General features: G+C 38.1%; 1 protein-coding gene across 1 annotated transcript in view; it reads left to right on the top strand.

Moving 5' to 3' along the window:
* Positions 1-22,653, top strand: part of ANO3 (anoctamin 3) — a 201,549-nt gene that overhangs the window by 105,685 nt on the left and 73,211 nt on the right. Inside the window, exons 2-3 of the mRNA XM_031050410.2 lie at positions 16,643-16,855; positions 17,396-17,467. Of these exons, the coding sequence (XP_030906270.2) occupies positions 16,643-16,855; positions 17,396-17,467 (285 nt within the window). The remainder of the gene's footprint in view (positions 1-16,642; positions 16,856-17,395; positions 17,468-22,653) is intronic.

The raw sequence follows: 22,653 nt of genomic DNA, 5'->3' as shown, positions 1-22,653 counted from the left end.
CTGCTTTTGAATCCACGCTATGAGTTCTGAAGTCTCTGAAATCACAATTCCAGATAAAGTATAATCAAAAGCATTACTAAATCAAGGTAGAGGATATAGAATATACTTCTGCCCATCCATGAGGGCTGTTATTCAGTTTTAGGAAGAAATAGGTTTAGTATGATCAGATTTGTCCCTGGGAAATACATACTGGTATCTACCTGTCTTTCTGCATTCCTTCTAGGTTGGATGGGCTTCAGGTAGCCTGGTCTAGTGGAATATGTCCCTGCCTGTGGCAGAGAGTTAGAACAGGATGGGCTTTAAGGTCCCTTCCAACTCGAACCATTCTAGGATTCTGTGATTCTGGTCAGAAATATTCAACATCTACAGATCTTTGCTATCTGAAGAAGTTATGAATAATAATTAACTTAAGCAAGCCATCTCTCAGAGAATTGTGTTCTCTTTGCGACCACTGTTTGCATTCATGGTGCTCATGGTATTTCCAGGGTATTTTAAACAGCATTCTTTTTTCAGTCTCTTTTCAGTCATAAGACTGCAATCATCTGCTTTCCCCCCCCCCTTGCATTCTTCCTGGGTGCCAGCACTATGCTTTCAGCTTCTTATCGCAGAGTTCCGCAGCATGTGTGTCAATAAAGCAGGACAAAACGGCTACAGCATGCCTGAATTGGTAGTGCACAAGCTTAAAAATGTGGAGGGTAGAGGGGATGAAGCACATGGATTTATACAAATTATTCAACATACACTAGAGATTTTTTGGACTTTTTACTTTGACCAAACGTGGGAGTGTTTTTCTGCACATTTAAAAAGCAAGGCTTTTGTAAATTCATATATCCCATTCTAAAACATGTGGGCAAGATAGCTCTTCAGTGAAAATGTCAGAACTCTTTTTAGCATTAACAAACTTTTTTTTCCCAATATTTTTGAAACAGCTGAAGCACTTTTTTAATTTTATTGAAACTGAAAAAAAAAAAAAAAGAAAATGAAAAGCCTGGGGCACATGCCTGTGGTCAAAATGGATGAAGTCAGTCAAAATTTGCTGAAACTTAAAAATGGAAATTCTTGGCTGTTAAACTTATAGGAGTTTTTAGGCACTGATTTATTTTGTATTGGTGTATTTTGTAATTCACCTCTGATGGTGGAATATGTTGGAAAAATATACATACCATTGCTGCCATTTACTGCAATTGTGAGAGGAGCAGCTATGTAACAGTGCAAGGAGGATAATGAGAAGATATTTATTTATAGAATCGGAGAATCACAGAATGATTTGGCTTGGAAGGGTCATTAAAGCTTATCCAGTTCCAACCCCCTGCCACAGACAGGGACACCTTCCACTAAGAGGAGGTTGCCGCAAGTCCCGTCCAACTTGGCCTTGAACACTGCCAGGGATGGGGCAGCCACAGCTTCTCTGGGCAATCTCTGCCAGTGCCTCACCACCCTCATGAAGATTTGCTTCCTATTATCTAACTTCTAAATATTAAAAGTAATGTTTTTACTTCTGCAGTATTCAGTAGCACAGCTATTGCTCGGAGTTGTCAGCATGTTCTGCAAGACAGGGCAGAGCTGCAACTGGTGTGGGTTGATCTAGCAGAGTCTCAGAAATATTTTGTGACCTTCAAGCTCCACTTGTTACAATAAACTTTGGAGGGACTATTTAGCAAAGAATACCAATGTTATTTTCAGTAGATGAATAATGTAATTAAAATCTGGGTGCATTTTTTTCTCTGAAGATTACTTTGGTGAGCATTTAGGTTTACGTAATTAGGTTCTCATGCTGGTCTGGACTAAGAAAAGTGCCATAACTACACATATGCTTGTACAGCAAAGAGTATACGCTTATTCAGTTCCTACAGTTTCCAAATGTTTATAACTGAGTAATGATGCACTTACTTCACAGAATCACATGGCTAAGCTCTTTGCTCCTGATGTGGTGGCCAGGTCACTGAACATGTGAGGAGAAATGGGTAAGGTACAGCACCCTACAGAAAACTTTCCTCTGCCTACACAGTATAAGTCCCAAATCAGTGAAAAAGTGCTAGAGGGGTTCCTTGTCTTCCATACACATAAAGTAATTTAGAAAAGCAACAGGGTAATTAATATACAAGAGTGGAGAAGTGTGAATCCTCTTTATTGTGTTAGTATAGTGTTCAAATAACAGACTTCAGTCTCAGTATCTTTAAAAATAACTTGCTATATCCTTGTTCATGCTCACTAGGTTAAGCTTTTGTTCAAAATACTTACATGTATTATCATCTCTTAGAAATACCTACTTAAAAGATGTGTTTATTTGGAACTGCTTCAACTTGTAATTGGATTTAACTATATATTAGTAATTACATTGCCATAGTATGCCCACAGGGATGAAATTAGAAGTAGTAAATTTGTATACGCTTTTTTTTTAAGTGCAACAAATTTCTATTACACTATAGATATTAATACAGTTTTATTGGCAGAAACCTATGCTGCCATAGATAATCTAGAAAATAGAGAGTGTGCATGTTCTTTCATTACCCCTTGCAAAAATTAAAATTACTAGGATTTATTTATCTGTTTATTTTTAATAATAAATGATTTAGCCTTTCCCACATTCGGTGACAGAAGAAAAGGTTGGTGGAAAGAGAAGTTGAAATGGTAATAAGTAGTTTATAACTGAGGTAATAGCTATAGGTTAAATTTAGAATTCTTTCTGGAATTAGAAGCAGAATAGAAAAAAAGGATGAAGAAAGAGTTAGAAGGATGAGATTTTAAAGCTGTGACAGAGAAAATTGAGTGATTGCACAATTGTACAATACAGGTTGTATCAAACCTATGAACTTGAGAATTGGTTATTTATATTCCTTTACCCTGTATTTAAACTTGTTGTTACACTTTTTCAGTAAGACATTGCCATACTAGCTTGGAGATACCTTTCAGTCATATGGATTGGTTCTTTTCTGTGATTTGGGGGTTTGTTTTTTGGTTGGTTTGGGGTTTTTTTGCCTGCTTGGTTTTTATAAACCTGACAATTTTTTTGATGATGAGTTCCAGGTGGAATGGAATTGCTCCCTTGAAGAAGGAAGAAGGGCATATAAAGCTCTCCAAATTATTTCCTCAGTACTGTGTGACCTACTGTTCTTAACTTTTTTTGTAAAACTATCTCAATCTAAATGGCATATTAATGGTATTAGATGTTTTCTTCTATCTCCATTTGGTTTACTGCTTGAGTGAGCCCAGAGAAGGCCTCAAAGATGCTGTAAAGGCTGGAGCACCTGTGCCCTGGAGCCAGGCTGAGAGAGCTGGGCTTTTTCAGCCTGGAGAATAGAAGACTCTGTGGAGACTTTAGAGCAGCTTCCAGTGCCTAAAGAGGCTACAAGAAACATGGAGAGGAGCTTTGGACAAGGGCCTGTAGGGACAAGACAAAGGCACCTGACTTTAAACTGACAGAGGAGACTGAGATGAGGTTTTAGGAAGTTCTTCCTTGTGAGGGTGGTGACGCACTGGCATGGGGTGCCCAAAGAAGTTGTGGCTGTCCCATCCCTGGCAGTGTTCAAGGCCAAGTTGGGTGGGGCTTAGAGCAACCTGTTCTAGTGGAAAGTGTCCCTTCCTGTAGCAGGGGGTTGGAACTGGATGAGCTTTAAGGTCCCTTCCAACCCAAATCAGTCTGGGATTCTATGATACTGCCCTTTAAATTGTGTGTTTACTTTGGGCCATTTCATGCCTCGTTAATGAGCCCTACATCCACAAAAGTGAGAATATTTTTTCTCAAAATAGTTACAGATATTATGGTATAGTACTATAGTATTATATCAAATTCAGTGTTCCCTTCAGCACATGTTTATTTTTATGATTTTTAACCATTGAGGTTGCATTTATACTTGCACTTAAATAGCAACAGCTGATTTTATGCTGCAGTGTTTTATCCTCTGTGTCTTAGTGAAGTACACAAAATAACATGGCCTGCTAATATATTGTGCCTTTTGTTTTACCTGAACACCTTTACTGTTGCATCAGTTATAACCTGAATTAGGTCATAGGACTCTGCTTCTAACTTGTTGACTTCTGACCAACTGTGACAGAATACAGAAGGTGAATGAAGGCATTTAACAATTCATCTTTCTCATAAAGGAGCTAATTGCTATCAGACCTTTCATCACCTAAGGTGAAAAGGAAATGGAGCCACTTGGATGTACAAATGAGAGAAAGAACCACCATTTTGAGTTTTACATCTTGGACTGTTCACTCCAGCTGTTGGCTCTTTACTTTGGCTAGCAAATATTATAATCTGACTCAAAACCCTCGATACCTATTGATTTTGTGCTTGGTGCATTTAAGCCCTATATTGCTCTATTAAAAAGCAATAATGCACTTTCTTCCTTTTCTGTAACCTCATTATGTTGTTGCTAAATCAACTTAATCATACCAGAGCCAATCTCCTGAGGCTGCTATGAGGAAGCATTTTCTGAAGAATTCCAAGAATGAAGCCCAGAGAATAGGCTACATTGATGATACGACCTTCCAGAGATTTCCTGTTTTATTTGGTTTGGGTCAGAAAATAGATTATTTTGTTGGCTTTCTAATGTTTTCTGGCAGATATGTTTATAACAGCTTTGGAAATCCTCCAGGCTAATCAGCGGCTTTCTGAAGCCTTTTAATTCCCATGTTCAATTATACGCAAAAATATTTTGCTCTATTTGCATTCAAGTATTACTGATTAGTCAGGATCCAATTTACTTCTGTTGAAATTGGAAGTGTAAGTTAGGTAAGATCAGGTATTAATGGAGGTAAACTTTATAAAGGTGTTGCATAAAATTTTAGAATGAAACCACTATTTAAAGCTATTTATTCAACTGTGCTTTCAATGGCAAGTAGACCCCCTTGGCAAAAAAGATCCACTCTGCTTGTCCGAACTCTGAAGCTGTATTTCTCCCACCTTTGTCAGGAAAGATCAAATGTATTAGCTGTTATCTTCAAATCAGACATTTAGAAATGCTTCAGGTATATCTCAGCAATATGGGTAATGTCAGGAAAGTATACTCTTGTTTGATCTCAAAGTTTTGTACAGAATGAACAGTACTCTGTAATATGTTAAATTTAGTATGAGCACTGCATTCCTGGTTAGGTACTAAACACAATATTTTGTATTCAATGTGAATACGGGTTTTATGGACAAGGAAAAAAAAATATTCCTTTTCATTTTGATGCTCTTTAAAATCCATAAACTAAAATTTGTTTCATTAAAAGTAGGTTCCTTGTGGGGAAGATAAGTCTCAAAGAAGTTCTCAGATATAAAGATAGGATAGTTTGGGAGCTTTCATTTATTAATCAAGTAAATAGGGTGAAATAGTAAAAGATGAGGATGTGCAAACCACTCTTTTTAAGAGGTAGCTGAATCATGTTGATTCCAAAGTAGGTAATGCAGCTATACTAAGGTGGGAATACTAACAGTTTTCCTGAGTGTACATGGCTGTCCACACCATGCATGGTCTAAAAGACTTCAAGTAAGAGCTACTGGGGCCTACACATGTTTATCTGTAACAAAAACTTATTTTTTTTCCTAATTCTGCAAGCATAATTTATAATAGGGATCTTAGGGAGATGAATGTTTTTATTTTGCTCCAAATCAGATTTCCAGTTATGTTTCAATACAGTGATCTTTAAGTATTGGCATGTTAATGATTGACTTCTACAATTTGGGACAACTTTCCTGCATTTTTGTAGCAATACACTTTCGAATTGCAAATGAAAATCATAGAATCATAGAACAGTTAGGGTTTGAAAGGACCTTAAGATCATCCAGTTCCAACACCCCTGCCATGGGCAGGGACACCTCACACTAAACCATGTCATCCAAGGCTTCATCCAACCTGGCCTTGAACAGCACCAGGGATGGAGCATTCACAACTTGCCTGGGCAACCCATTCCAGTGCCTCACCACCCTAACAGTAAAGAATTTCTTCCTTATATCCAGTCTAAACTTCCCCTGTTTAAGTTTCAACCCGTTACCCCTTGTCCTGTCACTACAGTCCCTAATGAAAAGTCCCTCCCCAGCATCCTTGTAGGCCCCCTTCAGATACTGGAAGGCTGCTATGAGGTCTCCACGCAGCCTTCTCTTCTCCAGGCTGAACAGCTCCAACTTTCTCAGCCTGTCTTCATATGGGAGGTCGTCCACTCCCCTGATCACCCTCGTGGCCCTCCTCTGGACTTGTTCTAACAGTACCATGTCCTTTTTATGTTGAGGACACCAGAACTGCACACAATACTCCAAGTGAGGTCAAATATGTTGATACCTCCTTTTTTTCCTATTTTATTTCCCTCATCCTGTGAGTTCCTGACATTTTTAACAAGGTAAAGCTGTTTAAAGGAACAGACCTAATTTTAATTTTATAGCTGATCAGTACAGGAATTATCCTAACAGGCACCATGTGGGAGCAAGGAGAACCTCTTGCTATATTTAGAAGGAGAGGTTTGTGCTACTTGCAAGCAATTTTTTAATTCCAGTGGTTGAATTTCCTGCTGCATCCACAAGAAAATAGGTCTTGGCTTTACTGGCCTGAGTGCAAAAGGTATATAGATGCCCCATCCCTGAAGACATTCGAGGCCAGGCTGAATGTGGTTCTGGACAACCTGATGTAGTTGAAGATGTTCCTGCTCAGTGCAGGGAGGTTGTATTAGATGGCCTTTGAAGGTCCCTTCCAACCCAAACTATTCTATGTTTCTACCATAATGAAAGAAACAGTTTCTCATTCTCTGTGAAAATGCCACAGTAGGTCTCTGCTTGGGGGTTTGTTTGTTTGGTTGTTGCTTACTCTGCATTTGGTATCATTATGAGAAAAATAAGGCCATGACTGTTGGAAAAGAGTTAGCAATCAAAGTTGCAGAAACAGAATCCTGTTTGCAAACAGAACTTAAATAGGAGGAATGTCTCCAATGTTCTTTAATTTCTTTGGTTTCTTGCAATATTGGCTTGCTTCCCCTGGCACAAAGTGTAAATGCCTGGGTGAAGACGGTATCGCTATGGTCTGAAGAGAGTAATGGGGATATCAAATGCCAACCCAAGCATGAATATAAAACTTAAAATTAGGAAAAGTGATTCATAAGTTTTCTTTTCCAGTAGAGTCCTCTAAGGATAATTTCTAATCCTAGCTGGTATTTTTAGAAGTGACCTGGGAGTATATGTAAAATCATCACTGCACTAGTGTGCAGAGGTCATGAGGACTGAATAACTAAACTGAGTGCTGGCCAACAGCAGTACAGAAATTGGAGGCATTTCCTGGGTAACAGTGTCTCAGAAAGGGATTTTTATTTTTGCAAGGGGCAGCAGATATTTATAAAAGAAAATCACCATCCATAGAAAGCCTGTAGCCAGAAGGGCTAATGTCACTTTTAAGCCTATGTGTTTACTGTTGTTATAGTGCTGTTGGAAAGGTAAGTGCTGCTCTTCTGTTAAGTCAAGAAAAAAAGCTGAAATATTAATAGGGTTCCATTAAGCTTTTCTTATAGCACTATACTGAAATTGTTCCGTCTAAATAGCTCATCAGAAAAATAATTAAAAAGAAGGGGGAGTGCAATCTGGTTACAAAATCTATAGTTATCTACATATTTCTTAATCTAATGGTAAAGTACTATAAAATAAAAAAAGAGAAACTGAAGCTTGCTAATTGAACTAGCCATGTATTTAAGTGCCAGTGTGTGTGTCTTCTTGGAGGACTTTCAGATAATTTCACCAATTCCTTTCCCTTACTTTAGCTGTACTTCTGGATTGAAAGTTATTTTTCACATTTCTAACTTGAAAGGAAAAAAAGCTAGCATGAGTATAGCCTTTACAATTTATTTGATTGTTTATGTTCATCTTCTCACAATACTTCAAACTAAAAAGGTTGCAGTAAAATCATGGTATTTAATGGCAGCAGTCTTCAAAGGCATGATTGATGATATTAAACCTTGTATTATTTCATAAACACCCTCATAAATCAATGCTACTTCTGTGGTGGGATGACACTGAAAAATACCTTCACAGTGACTTATTCAAGATGAATTCCTTGAATATGGTAGGAGTTATACTCACCCAAGTTGCTACATTTGAAGCATTTAGTAGGAATAATGTTGGATTCAATATAAAGTTAGTCTTGATGATCTTAGAAGTCTTTTCTATCCTAGCTATGATTCTGTGTTGACCTGTTCATAATGGAAAAGGCAGTTAAGTGATCTAAAAAAATACCCTTAGAAGACTGGGATTCATAAGCTTTCATGATAAACTGATAGTACTAAAGAGAAATAGGGTTCATCTTTGAAGGCCATTTCCTTCCATATTTAGTGTGTTGTCTTTTCTTATTTCTTTCAAGTAAAGAGTTTCATTTTCTCCAGTTTTGATGAGGCCTTTTAAGTATGTTTGATAATATAATGAGAATAGTTGATGCTGGGGTTGGTTGGTTGGTTGGGTTTTTTCCTTTTCCTGTAAGAATATAAAACAAAGTCAGAAGTTATCCACTTTGATTCTGCCTTTTCTACAAAAAAGGAAAGTGTGGGTCCATTCCTGACTTAAATCTAGTATGTGGAACTGAATACCCTTTGTGTTTGTTCAGGTATTACAAATAAGTAAGAAAACTTCTGCTGTCACTGAAATAATTTATTATTTTTTTCATTATTAAGTACCTTTTGGTTATGGTTTCTCAGAATTTGCTAGGGTAATTATGTTTCCTTTTTGTAGATTGCAGCTGCCAATCCAAGTAAGCTAATTCTTTTAAGTACCTGTTGCATCTATTGAGTATTGAAAACTAAATGCTCTTCAAATGTTTTATACTTGGTAGTGTAGAAATATGTTTTCACATTAAATTTAAGTGTCATGAAAACCATTGCAAGCTTTTGTTCATATGTTATGTGATTATGGATATTGTAATTATGATGATGCTGTTGACAGAAGCATTTGAGATTTACAACTTTCACAGTCTGTTTAATGCATTTTATGAATGATATCTCATTTTAATTGGTGATGTATGGTATGCTAGCGCTTTACAGAAGTTTGTTTTACAATTAAGAAGGTATTTTTTATCAAGCAAACTTGTGGTGAAATGACTAGCTGCTTAGACCTGCATGTTACTGATATTGTGAAGATTATTGTATATCATATCTCTATAAAGCTGATGCTGTTGACCTATGTAGTAGCTACTACTGTTTCTATGATGTTTGTGCTGGATTAAAAGGGCAGTAGCATCAATCCAACCTTGCTGAGAGCACATCCAGCATTGGGTTAACAATGCATGTGGACTAGCTGTCAAACTCTCCTCCTCTAAAATTAGGAGCAAATGCAAGGCAATTTTTTCTTTCCTCTTTGTAGTAAAGAAGTTACTGTATTCTTATTTCACAGAATGGGGCAAAGGATAATTTTTCCTTTGTGTTTCTAATGGCTAAAACCTGGAGGTATGTGAGCTGGCTTCATTTAGAGTCTTTCTAGATTGGCCCAATGTTGAGTATGCATTAAATGGTGCATACTGATTTAGCAATCAGGAATGCTCCGGCTCCATCTTTCCTGCCTGTTCTGCCAGGAAGCTATGAGAAGATATAGTACAGCTGGCTGTTCTGGCTTTCAGCCACGTAGGGATTTGCCTACATAACAGGAATCCCCAGTTTCCCTTTGGAAAGAGCACTTTCCAAGGCAGAAGTGCTAAAATAAAAGGCAGGATCTCATTAAACCATAAACTTTAACCACCTTTGTCTCCAACATGAGAAATTTCTATGCTCATGCTATACTCATTTCCATACTCCTGCTAAGTGCCAGAGCAATATTTTGTAAGGAAAGAAGCAACAAACACAGTCTGAATAGAAAAAGACATGTGAATTCTTTTTTTGCTAGATGGATACATGTTTTGTGTGGCAGAACAAAATATCCCTGAACAATCAAGGTCTGTGTAAGCAAAGTTCTAGTTGGAAAGGCAGAGATTTGAGAAGAAGCTTCTATGGAAAATAGAGGAATATAATTTCAGTAAATCAGTTTAGTGGCCCAGTTAATGATGTCAATCACAAGCTGTTTGTGTGCCAGAGATGGGTAAGGATTGGCATGCAATAGCAAATGCCACCAAAACTAGCATATCACAGAACTGGTCTCTGCCACATGAGCAGAGAATGAAGTAACTTGTTAAATTTGAATCATGAAGGTAGATCATACAACCAGAGCAACAGCAAATGTGCTCCAAGGTTACTTTGCTTTGAGTCTCTCCAAGCAGAAGCAGCATGGCATTAAGAAATCTGTTTGAAATGGCACAGAGGTACAGTGAGAGTGAGCAACAGGGAGTAATTTTTTTTTTAAGTGGAGGCACTGCCTCATAAAAGAATTCTACTCTTTTTTTTTTTAATGTATCACTTAAATTGTTGTTGAAATTGAATGACAGTGTGTTATTTGCATTTCTGTGAATTTCTTTGATATTGAAATGATTCATCTTGCTGCACACAGTGACTCCAATACAGATGCAAAAAACTTTCTATTTTAGCAATAGTAACAATTATGTGGCAGGGTCCATAATTACTGATGGTGTATCATTGCTTAAGAAATAGATCATTAAAGCCATCCATAACAATTGCAAAGGAAATCTTTTTATATATTACCCATTGCTATGTCTAGCTATTACTTACTTTGGTCTAAAAAACATGTCAATTTAGGAATACTTTATAATATTTAATAACAATACTTACATTGCAAAGAACACTTCTCTGAAACCTTGCAAGTAGCATAGCAAACCCATTACGCAGCACTGCTCTGTTCTGAATGCAGCATCCTCAGTGCTGTAGCCCAGTGTCACTGCATGCTCCACTGGCACAGAGTCCATTTCAGTATCAGTAAGAAGCGTAGTTCTTTCTGCTTGTATCTATTTACAGACCTATGGCACCTTCTGAGGCAGCAGAAACATTCATTAACCTCCTATTAAATTAACCAGTCTGATCAAGAACAGTTATACTGTGCTGCAGATCTCAAAGTGCTGAGGTGGACAAATGAAGTTATGTATTTCTTGATAGAGAAACACATTAAAGCAAGACATGTTTTGTGAGCTCAGGGGAGCTTTTAAATCAGAGGCTCTTTTAAAGCTCAGCTATTATAGTTAAATATGGATAGTATCCTGCTAATCCAAGGATTTGCTTTGTGGCCTAGTTTGTTGAGGTTTAGACATGAGAGAGAGACTTGCTGAGTGTGACATCCTTCTTCAAGTGGCACAGATTTTGATGGGGAAAATTCCTTGCAAGTTCAAGTCACTCCGGCCAGCAGCAATGTTTAGATTACTCACTTTTTTCTAGCACAGTCAGAGAGAGGAATTATATGTCACTAAAGGACTAAGATTTATGAAAACATGCTGCAGAGTATTTAGTTTTCCTTCATATTGAAACCACAGATTTCTTTTTTTCTATTTTGTGGATTTTTTTTTCCTCCATCTTGTATTTTTGGTAGAGGTGAACAATAATCTATGTTTCTAATCTTTGTTTATGTGAATATCCTTGCTCAAAGCTTTCCCAGATATTTTGGGGACTGTGCTTTTGCTTCTGTGGTGTGTTTCCATATAGGTCCCTTTGGCAGTAAAGTCAGCAATCCCTCAGAGGTCACATTGTGTTGTTCTTGGTGGAACAACTTCAGGCACTTCAACAACAGAGTAGCAAAAATCTCTGGCCTTAACTTTTGGATTTGTCTGCTGTTTCTGGCTGGGATGGAGCTAGTTTTCTTCACACCATCCTGTATGGTGGTGTGTTTTGGATCGTGGCTCAGTGTTGCTAACACCCCAGTGTGTTGGTTGTTGCTGAGCAGTGCTTGCACAGCATTGTATCCTCTTTTTCCCTCTTCAGCTCCACAGGGAGCAGCTGGGGCTGGGTGAGGCTGGGGGAGGACAAAGCCAGGAGAGCTCACCCCAGTTGCCCAGAGGGATGTCCCATGCCATAGGGTATCATGGTCAGCAATAACATTTGAGGGGTGGGGAGGGACTCGGGGCTCCAGGGCTGGATAGGCAACTGTCTGCTTGTGGGAGGTAGTGACTGATTGCCTGTTGTGGTTTAAACCAAGCCACACAGCCCGTGCACTCACTCCCCCCCCTTCCTCCCCCAACTCCCGGAGAGTTAGGAAGGAGAATCCAAAGAATGTAGCCCCCACGGGTTGAGATAAGAACAGTTTAATAACTAAGGTATAACATAAATCACTACTGCTACTACTACTACTAATAAGACTGCTAAAGGAAATAAGAAGTGAATACATCATCTCACCACCCGCCAACCAATAACTCACCCCACCCTGCCCCACTGAGCACCGACCGATACCTCCACCAGCTCCCCAGAGCTCCAGCCCTTCCAGGTAACTCTTATTTACATCCTGGGCATGACGTGCTATGGTATGGAATACCTCTTTGGCTAGCCTGGGTCAGGTGTCCTGTCTCTCTTTCCTTCCGGCCTCCCCTCCTCCCTGGCAGAGCATGAGGCTCAGAAAGTTCTTGGACAAACCAAACATTTGAGCAGTAACTCAAAACATAGGTGCTATCAGTACTGTTCCCAGCCCAAAAGTCAAAACACAGCACTGCACTAGCTATCAAGAAAGAGAAAAATGACTGCTACTGCCAAACCCAGGATATTGCCACTGTGTCATTGTTTTGGTTTGGTTTTCCTTGAAACAATTTTTACTTCAACCAACGAGCTTTCTCACTCTTGCTCTTTGCATTCTCTATCCACATCTCCCTGGGGGGGCAGTGAGTGCCTGCACGGTGCTCAGCTAGTGGTTGTGGTCAGCCTACCCATGTACAATGCATTTGTCTTTGAAACTCTGTTTCTAGTATTGTAAACAATTTAAAGCTTAACAAAAAATTAATAATTGCTGCAAATCACGCAGCTAGTTTCTGAATTAGTGAGGGCTGCATGAGACCTTAGTAAATATGTACAAATGTGTTTGCTTTTGTTTAAATTTTATTTCTAAGTTGCAACAAGCAATTGCTCAGTGGCAAAGCACTACTTGCTCAGCTGGCTCATATAGAATCATAGAATAGTTAGGGTTGGAAAGGACCTTAAGATCATCTAGTTCCAGCATCGTTGCCGTGGGCAGGGGCACCTCACACTAAACCATATCACCCAAGGCTTTGTCCAATCCGGACTTGAACTCTGCCAGGGATGGAGCATTCACTACCTCCCTGGGCAACCCATTCCAGTACCTCACCACCCTAACAGTAAAGAACTTCTTTCTTATATCCAATCTAAACTTCCCCTGTTTAAGTTTCAACCCGTTACCCCTTGTCCTATCACTACAGTCCCTAATGAAGAGTCCCTCACCAGCATCCCTGTAGGCCCCCTTCAGATACTGGAAGGCTGCTATGAGGTCTCCACGCAGCCTTCTCTTCTCCAGGCTGAACAGCTCCAACTTTCTCAGCCTGTCTTCATACAGGAGGTGCTCCAGTCCCCTGATAATCCTCGTGGCCCTCCTCTGGACTTGTTCCAACAGTTCCATGTCCTTTTTATGTTGAGGACACCAGAACTGCACACAATACTCCAAGTGAGGTCTCACGAGAGCAGAGTAGAGGGGCAGGATCACCTCCTTCGACCTGCTGGTCGCACTTCTTTTGATGCAGCCCAGAATACGGTTCGCTTTCTGGGCTGCGAGCTCACACTGAAGCTGGCTCATGTTTTCTTATCGACCAACACCCCCAAGTCCTTCTCCACAGGGCTGCTCTGAATCTCTTCTCTGCTCAACCTGTAGCTGTGCCTGGGATTGCTCCGACTCAGCTGTAGGACCTTGCACTTGTCATGGTTAAACTTCATGAGGTTGGCATCAGCCCACCTCACAAGTGTGTCAAGGTCCCTCTGGATGGCATTCCTTCCCTCCAGCGTATCAACCAAACCACACACCTAGTTTGGGTTGGAAGAGACATTAAAGCTCATCTAGCTCCAACCCCCTGCCATGGACAGGGACACCTTCCAGTAGACCAGGTTGTTCCAAGCCCCATCCATCTTGGCCTTGAACACTGCCAGGGATGGGGCTGCTGCATCTTCTCTGGGCAACCTCTGCCAGGTCTTCACTACCATCACAGGGAAGAGCTTCTTCGTAATGTCTAAATCTTCTCTCCATCAGTTTAAAGCCTTTCCCCCTTGTCCTGTCACTACATGCCCTTATAAAAAGTTGTCAAGATTTTTTGTAGGCCCACTTAGGTATTGGAAGGCTATTGTAAGGTCTTCCTGGAGCCTTCTTTTCTCCAGGATGAGCAACCCCAGGTTTTTGAGCCTGTATCCTTAGCAGAGGTACTCCAGCCCTTGGAGCATCTTCGTGGCCTCCTCTGGGTTCACTCAAGTAGATCCCCATCTGTCACAGGTTCCTCCTGCTCTACCTGCAATCTGGCTGCTTGTTCCCTGCTTTACACTGTGAATGAACTGACTTAGAAATTTGGGGGGGGGGTTGCCACATACACTTCTACAATGTTTTTTGTTTTGTTTTGTTGGGTTTGGTTTGGGGTTTTGGGGGGGTGTTTGTTTGGTGGGTTTTTTGTTTGGGTTTGTTTGGGGTTTTTTTTCACAGAAGTTACCCAGTAGGTAAAAGGCTTAAGATACTTATCTAATAGTGAAGGGGCAGTGAATTTTGTAGCTTTGAAAGGAAAGTGTAAATATTTTATGGTGTGCAGGAATCTCTCAGGAATAGATTTAAGTTTTAATAGTGCCTGTAAGCCATCCTTTGTGCCAAATACCAGAATACAATATGAGGCATATTTACTGCAGAGTCACAGTTGCAAATTCATACTGTAGTTCTGTAATAATTATTAAATATTTATTATCTGTCAAATGCAAGTGTTTAGAAATATATATAATTGTAATCACTAAATTTCAATAGTGAGCATGTTTATGTGTAATGATAGCTGTGGCCCTTTTTACTGACATGTTTGAATTAGTTGTCTGACAAATTCCTGAGATTTGGGGAAGAAACATAAAATGGGATTTAAATGGATGAATACTGAGAAAATTATCATCTTGAAAGGGTAGTTACATGTTTCTTAATTTAAATATCACAGAACAGTGACAGCCAGTCATACAGACAAAATGTCCTGGAATAGTGCATATTACATTGAAAACTTAATAATTTTTAACCACTGTAGCACAATGTCAAGTGATTTAAGGGTTTAAAAATCTTATACTGCATTTTAGCAAGAATGCCATAAAATAAATCCAGTATTATACCTGCTAAACATACAATTTGTTTTTTATTTCAGTGAAAAAAAAATCATATTGTCGGTTTTATGGGTTTTTAATTCAATTTCAGTATGTTAATAGAGAATCATAGAATGGTTTGGGATGGAAGGAACCTTAAAGAAAGGTCATCCAGTTTCAACCCCCTGCCAAAGGGAGGGACACCTCCCACTAGACCAGGTTGCTCCAAGCCCCATGCAACCTGGCATTGAACACTGCCAGGGATGGGGCAGCCACAGCTTCTCTGAGCAGCTTGTGCCAGGGTCTCACCACCCTTATAGTAGTAAGTAGCCAAGGTTCTTCTGCAAGTAGCTAAGTTCTAATGTGTTAGTGGAGTAATAAAAACCAGGTAACAGAGTCTGAAGGTCAGCAAGATCTGAACAGAGGAGTAAACTGATCCTTTTTTCTCTGAAAAAACTGACTTTTGATATTAATTTTAATCTTGTTAAAATGTGATGTCATTTACAGTCAAGCTTAGATGTGTTAATATTTGTTAATTGGAATTGAGTACTGGAGACCTATGTAGCTGATGAACTTACTATATTTTTCCACTAGGAGTTCCATGTGAGAACAGTGAGAATACTCAAAGTAATAGTGGTTTTTATGCTAAGTGATGAATATGTTGGTTTTCAAGAAATAAACTTGACCCACACATGGAAAAATTAGGTTACTTCCTAATTAGTTTACTTCCTGTTGGCCTTTGATGGATCGTAGAATGGTAACAAAACAAAATCTGCTTGTTTTAATCACCTGTTCATGTTACAATAATATTTTCAATATTCAGAACTTTCTGCAGGTTACCTGGGGGTCTCTTTTTACATTCCTGTTCCTTTATGAAATACCTGTTTTTAAGTGAGTGTGTGTATTTGTGTGCCATTAAACTGTTTCTGGTCTACATTTTGTAGCTTAGTGTAATTAAACCAGTATTAATGAGAATGCTTTCATAGTGCTGCAGCTGGAAATGATAGAATAACTGATATCACACAGCTGACTTGTGCCTCTGTCAGTATCTAGTATCTGAATCTAAAACCAGGCAACACACAGGAAAAACCCAGAGTGCCATGAGTCCCAGGAGAAAAACCAGAAACAGTGAATAGATTGATTAGAACTCAGAAACAGCTCCATATCAAAAGAGAGGGTGTTCATGAATCCTTCAGGAAGCTTGTGAATATCTTTTGCTTATATTTGATTGGCTTGTTTGTTGGCTTGTTTGAGGGATTTTACTAATTTCTGCTACTGAATTAAGATTTTGTTTAGCAATAATAATGTGGATGACAGTGCTGTTGTTTGCTTCCAAATGACTGTATGACATACATATCACAGTTTAGAGCATTTTGAATTCCTACTGTGGGATGTTGATGGAAAGGTAGGTGAAGAATTAAGTGGATGAATCACCCTGCGTTTTTCATAATTAGCCATCTTTCTTTGCCATTTGCATAGTGTGGTAGAACTTAGGTTCTTGTTCTTTTGGCTTTTTCAGGTATGAATACAAGCAAGAGTGAGACAGTGAAAGAGCATCCATTAAAACCCTCTCGAAGATCTATGCCATGCCTAGCCCAGAGCCAAACACATCCTCAAAGTCTGAGCAAGCATTCGTCTTTTCTGCAGCCAAATCGTGTGCAGCCACAGCCCCGACCTCAGCCTCTCAGTGCAGGAACATCTACAGCTACAGTGGATGTGGTGTCGGAACGAGGTAGGAGTGTTTTCTCTTTCAGGAGCTTCTTCCAACCCTGGGAATGAAAGGGATCTATGGGAACATGACTTGATGTCCTGTGGTGTCTTAAATATAATCTTTCAGTATATAAGGGCATCTGATAAGCTTTGATTTGTCTAGATATCTACAGTTTGTTGGACAGACCTTTTTGGCATCTAGACAGTTAGAAGAACTATGGTACTAAGCTCTTGAGTGAATATCTATAATGTTTGAAGTGAGGCTTAAGCTATTCTTTTTTTCTTTTTTTCCCTTCTTACTGAAAACACGAATGTGCTCCTGTATGGTGGGGAATAGCATAAAGGTTTCTGTAGTTTGTTCAGAAGAGAGAAAAAATTAATATTAGGCTTTTGGCAAGAAATGGCTTTAAGTATGAGCATGTAGGAGCAGATGCATTCATTCATTCATGAGCAGAATCAGGGAAGATTAGCATGGAGAGAGTCACTGGCAGCTTTAAAAAGTTTAAAACTTTTTACTTAAAAATACATATGAATGCTGATATGAATATTGCATTTATTTCAGCTAAAGTGATGGAGACTTTGGAAAACAACTTGCTTAAGCTGTCTAATACAGAATATGATGATCCGTTTTTAGGTAAGTTTGTGTTTGAACTCAAATAATAATAAATTAATGATTCTTTGATTACACTTGCGGTCTTTAAATGTGGAAAGACAATACTTTCCCTCAACTGCCAGTTTTTTTGAAAGTGAAGACTAAATGTGACTAAAGAAATACATGCTATTTTAGATTTCCTGATACTTTCTCACCTTTTGGACTAATAGCGAATAGAGACCAAAGACAGAGAAGTTGGGTTTTTTTCATACGTTCAGTGTAACCTTTTCCCATAACAATCTTTTCATAATACAATCACTTGGAATGTCTTTGAAATTCCTTTGAAATCATTGTTATTATTATGTGCTGGTTACTATTCCTGTAGAGTCATATTATTCAGTATTGTCGTGGCTGCAATTGCTATGTTGTTGTTTTTGCTTTATATATTCTTGTATGTTTTCGTTAGATGCTCATGTATAAAAAGTGTTCCAACCTGCAAAAAACTAAACCTGACAATGCAGAAGAAGAGCTGTAATTGGGGCATAGTTGTACCTGCATTAGTGTCATTTTGATGCTTTAATTAAGTCAAAGAAAATAGGAAAGGAGTTAATAGTCCCATCCTTGCAACTGCAAAATGAATCTGTATATAAAAACACAACTAATTTGCAAGTTCCAAATTTAATTAATTTTGAAAATCCCTGGCCATTTATTACCCATTGGAATGAATTACACACAGATACCGCTGCACCCTGTGCAAGTACTGTGAAGGAACTTTTTCTCACAGTCAGTGTAGCATCAAACTAGTAATCAGATCTTTATGCTGAAGAAGAGAGATGTGCTTTCAGAAAGCTATTTCTGCTCACCTCTCACATATTTTAACATTGATTTTTCTTGACTCCCAAAGTGCATGCTAGTTAAGAGGTTCTTCAAGGTCTTCAAAAGGGGTCACAGCTGGAAATGTGAGTAAAATTGATAGGTCCTCCAAAACAAAATCAAAATGTTCCAAAATCATGACACGGACCAAAAATTTGGCATGAAGATTGTTTAAGAGAATCATGTGTCTAAATAAGGTTCCAGTTGAAGCTACTGCACTCTCAGTATAATTGGTTTGATTTGGTAGGCAAGCATGGGTACCTGAAAATCTCACTGTTTATCATTTCCTTCAGTTTTGGGGTTTTTTATATCTGGTTCTATATTTTACTAATTGCTTACACATACATATGCTGATACTATTACATGCCTATGTATGGCAGAAGTAATTCTTTCTCATAGTAAGTGATGTACTGCTTTTCATTCACATCATGTAATTTTAACCTGGAAGGAAACAGAGGGTGCTCAGTGATTTGAGGAAAAGATAGATGAGTTTCCTCAGCAAACCATTGTATTAAACTTTGGTGTGGATGTTTCTCCTCTCTGATTTCAGCTATGCTCTTTGAAGAGACAGATTTTACCCTGAATCTGGAGGGTTAAAAAAAAAAAAAAAAAAAAAAATGGAATCTTGCTGCTTGAACCTTGGTCACCAAAAGGTGAAAATGCTGCAGCACTGCTGCTTTTTATTCAGTACTTTGGCATTTTGATTGAGTTTGCAAAATCATCTGATTAATGGCTATCATCTTATTAGTGAACCGTTCCAAACTGCTCTCCTGAGAACCTGAAAAGAATGCTGAGTTAAGTGCATGTGGTGAATTTTTAATTAAGCTGCATCATGAAACTGTACATAAAATAGGCCAAATAGCTTTTTCCTCTTCCTGAATTGTGTCCATAGACAACCTGTTGTCTTGTGAGAAAGGGATTAATGAGCATCATATAAAAGACTACTGTGGAAAGTTTCTTTTTTGTTTTAATTGACTGTAGATAAGGTCATATATCTATTTAACTTATAAAGTAAGAAGATAATGTTTTGCACCTTTGTTACTGCTAATACAGGCAGATGAGGTCAAGGATGTTAGGGACTTACATTCTTTATCCTCTGTCAGTTTTAGGTGGTAAGTAGTGTTTCTAATTTGAAGAACCAGGCAATTCAAGTGAAGTTGCATGCATTGAGGTTCTGCAACATATTTACATGAGCTATGAGGTTTCAGATGGAAGGCTTGGTGCTTAGCCAAAGCTTCGTGGAAATTTCCACCTATTGAAGGTTATGATCAGGGCTTTTTGATTTACCTAGGTGAAAGTTGCCTACTGCTTGGATCTGGACATTAAGTAAAACATTGTTCCTTACATTTCTCAAAGTGGTCATAGAGTTTGGTGTTCAGTCCAGAGAAAAAAATCATGTTGTTGCTTCTACTTCCTTGAAAGTTGCTTTTTTTTTTTTCCTGTATATTTGCATTATGGAATAGTATAAGGTTCTGGTTAAAGTGACCTTTGTCACTTGTTGTGACTTGAGTTCACAAATAAAATTGGAGTTGCCACTTCAGCAAAGAATGTTAATCCCTCCAGCTCTACTGCAGTTTATTTTAATATTTTTACTTATCAAATGAGTGAAAGATTCCTGCTTTTTGACTGTTAAGAAAATATCTTTTACCTAAGAACTCCAAGAGAGGAATATGCCTGCTAACCAATATAATGTAATTAGTGAATAACTAATTACAGTGAATTTATTCATGACAACTCAACCCAATCATTTTTGTCAGCTGCAATTAACTAGCCAAATCCTATAAAGCATACACATGGGGGAATTTTCTGAATAAGCTTTTTTGATGAGAACACTCCAGTTTGTCAAGACTTTTTCAGGATTTTTTATACAAGTTTAGGAGAAGGGGCAGGATTTCCGCCATGGGCGAGACCACTGCAGAGCAACCACTACTCTTCTGCTGAAGCTGTGTTAGGGAAGAGGGAGACTAACGTTTGTTCCGGTTACTGAATTGTACAGAAAAAGACCATATTCATAACATGAAGTTACAGACTGTCTTGAGGCAATAGTTGATTTTTTTCCTGAAAGATGCCAGAAGTTTTTGTTCTAGTATGAAATGTCAAGACTTCAGAGCGATTTTCACAGGCACAGTAGAAGTATTTCCTGTCTAGGTATATAGTCTTTGATGCCAGATGTCAAAGATGATCCTGATGTGAGGTGACAGAGGCATCCAGGCTAAGTATCAGTGTAGTATTTTAGGTAACAAGAACATACTTGGGATACAAGATTTACTTTGACAGCTCTCTCATGTTGATGCAATAGTCACAAATACCTAAAAGGCATATATTTAGCAAAACAGGAAAAATGGTTTTTTGTACTATTTTAGAATTAAGTGTTAGGATCTTTTAAGAAAAAATAAATGAATGAATTAAATTAAAAATTAAAATACTTGTGTTGTATTTGTGGATACGTGTAAATTTGTGTTACACAAGAATCTGGATGTTAAACTCCGAACTCATTTGTGCAACAGTATAATTCCAATGTCATCCGCTTTTTAATACATTAGACAGTCACACCAATGACACTTGGAAATTTGACATTCATTCTGTCAAAGGGAATTCAACCTTATATTTTTCAAAGTCTTTTACTTGCTTAAAAACATCAATGAATAACATAGATGCATATTACATTTTGGTTTTACTGTACTTTTGGTTTTCTTCTGAATGACATGACCAGCAATTACTTTGATTGTGCCAGGTTTTAAATGACATAACTTTAACTTCAGTTGCTAAACTTGTATCTTTCCTGGAGCTACCAATAATAGCTCATGGCTTTAGTTGTAGCTGGAAGAAGTAAGTGGGGCATAATTTCTTCCTAGTAGCCACATAGTAGCTACAGAGAGTCACGTTAATAAAAAATTGTTTTCCTCTAGAATGTTTTTTTATATAAATTCTAGCAACATAAAAGAATTTGGCATACATTAAAGTTAACTAATGAGTTAGATAATCTAGGAGCTGCTCCACTGGTATATGCACTTCTGTGTGCACACACATGTATAAAGAAACATTATTTGGTATATTTTTAAAATAATGCTTTATTTCCCTTGAAGGCCATCATATGCATGAAGCAAGAGAACCTTATCTTTGAACGATCACAGAATTGGCTAGCCATCTTTTCTAAAAGAAATCTGAATGTAAGCAACTTTGATAAAGGTTATTTGTTATTTGAAGGTTAGATGAAGGTTAGTTGAAAAATCCTCTTTAGTAATCTCTGTAAAAATTATAGGAGGTGGTTACAACATACCTTTTTGGAGTTTTGAGTTTGCTTTAGAAATCAATGATTTTAAAAGAATTTAGCAGTTTTTCATTGGAGTACTCGAGTTAAGGTGAAGGGAATTTATATCATTTGCAGGAGAATTTGCTTTGCTTTATTTCAGTAATAACTCAAATCTTCTAGGAAGAGTAACTTTTTTCTTGCCACAGCTGAGACAAATGCTCTCTTCTAATGCATGGTGCAGGTGAAGAGTAATTGTGTAAGGTGTGAAGGCTCACAAAACCAGTAAATAATACACCACTGAATGGTCTGATCTTTTCTCAAATTATCTTTTGGATTTAGCAAAAGGATTAGAAGGACAGTGGCGGTATTCAGACTTATACATTACATGTTTTTCCATTTACTACATCCCTTTCTGTTGTTAAAATTACTATCGTTGGTGTTGCCAGGTTTCATTTCCTTTTTTTATGTTCTGTTTCAAGCACTGTGAGCCAGATTTACAAAAGGGATTTCTTATTATAATTCAGATTAATCATAGAATCACAGACTGGTTTGGTTTGGAAAGGACCTTAAAGTTCATCTAGTTCCACCCCTCTGCTATGGGCAGGGACATCTTCCACTTCCTCTGGAAAACCTGTGCCAGCACCTCGCCACCCTCACAGGAAAGAACTTCTTCGTAATTAATGCCTTTAAAAGTCCGTTTTATCACATACGTGGTTGGAATTAGATGATCTTAAGGTCCATTCCAACCCTAACCATTCTGTGATTCTGTGCCTGAGGGATCGAGATTTTTCAGGAGTTAAGCCATATTGGAAATCCATTTAGACCAGGAAAATGATTGCGAATCTGATTGATATTCTGCTTGTTAACTTAAAAATCCAATTTGCTCATTCTAAAACAAGTAAGTATAGAAGTAGCTTTCTGCACGTGTAAGTAGCTTGCTACAGACCCTATAATCAGAAATTAAAGGATCTGCCCTAATTGTTAGGCTGAAATACTTAATTTCAAATAAGATGTAAAAAATGAGTAATGGTTAATATAACCAATACAAATTGGCATTCAGGTTTTAGATATGAGTTTCTGATTTTAAGTTATTTGACAAGTA

This window comes from Melopsittacus undulatus, chromosome 8 (assembly GCF_012275295.1).
Source record: "Melopsittacus undulatus isolate bMelUnd1 chromosome 8, bMelUnd1.mat.Z, whole genome shotgun sequence".
Lineage (NCBI taxonomy): Eukaryota > Metazoa > Chordata > Aves > Psittaciformes > Psittaculidae > Melopsittacus > Melopsittacus undulatus.
The sequence above is the reverse complement of the archived record's forward strand: the minus strand, read 5'-3'. Positions and strand labels throughout refer to the sequence as shown.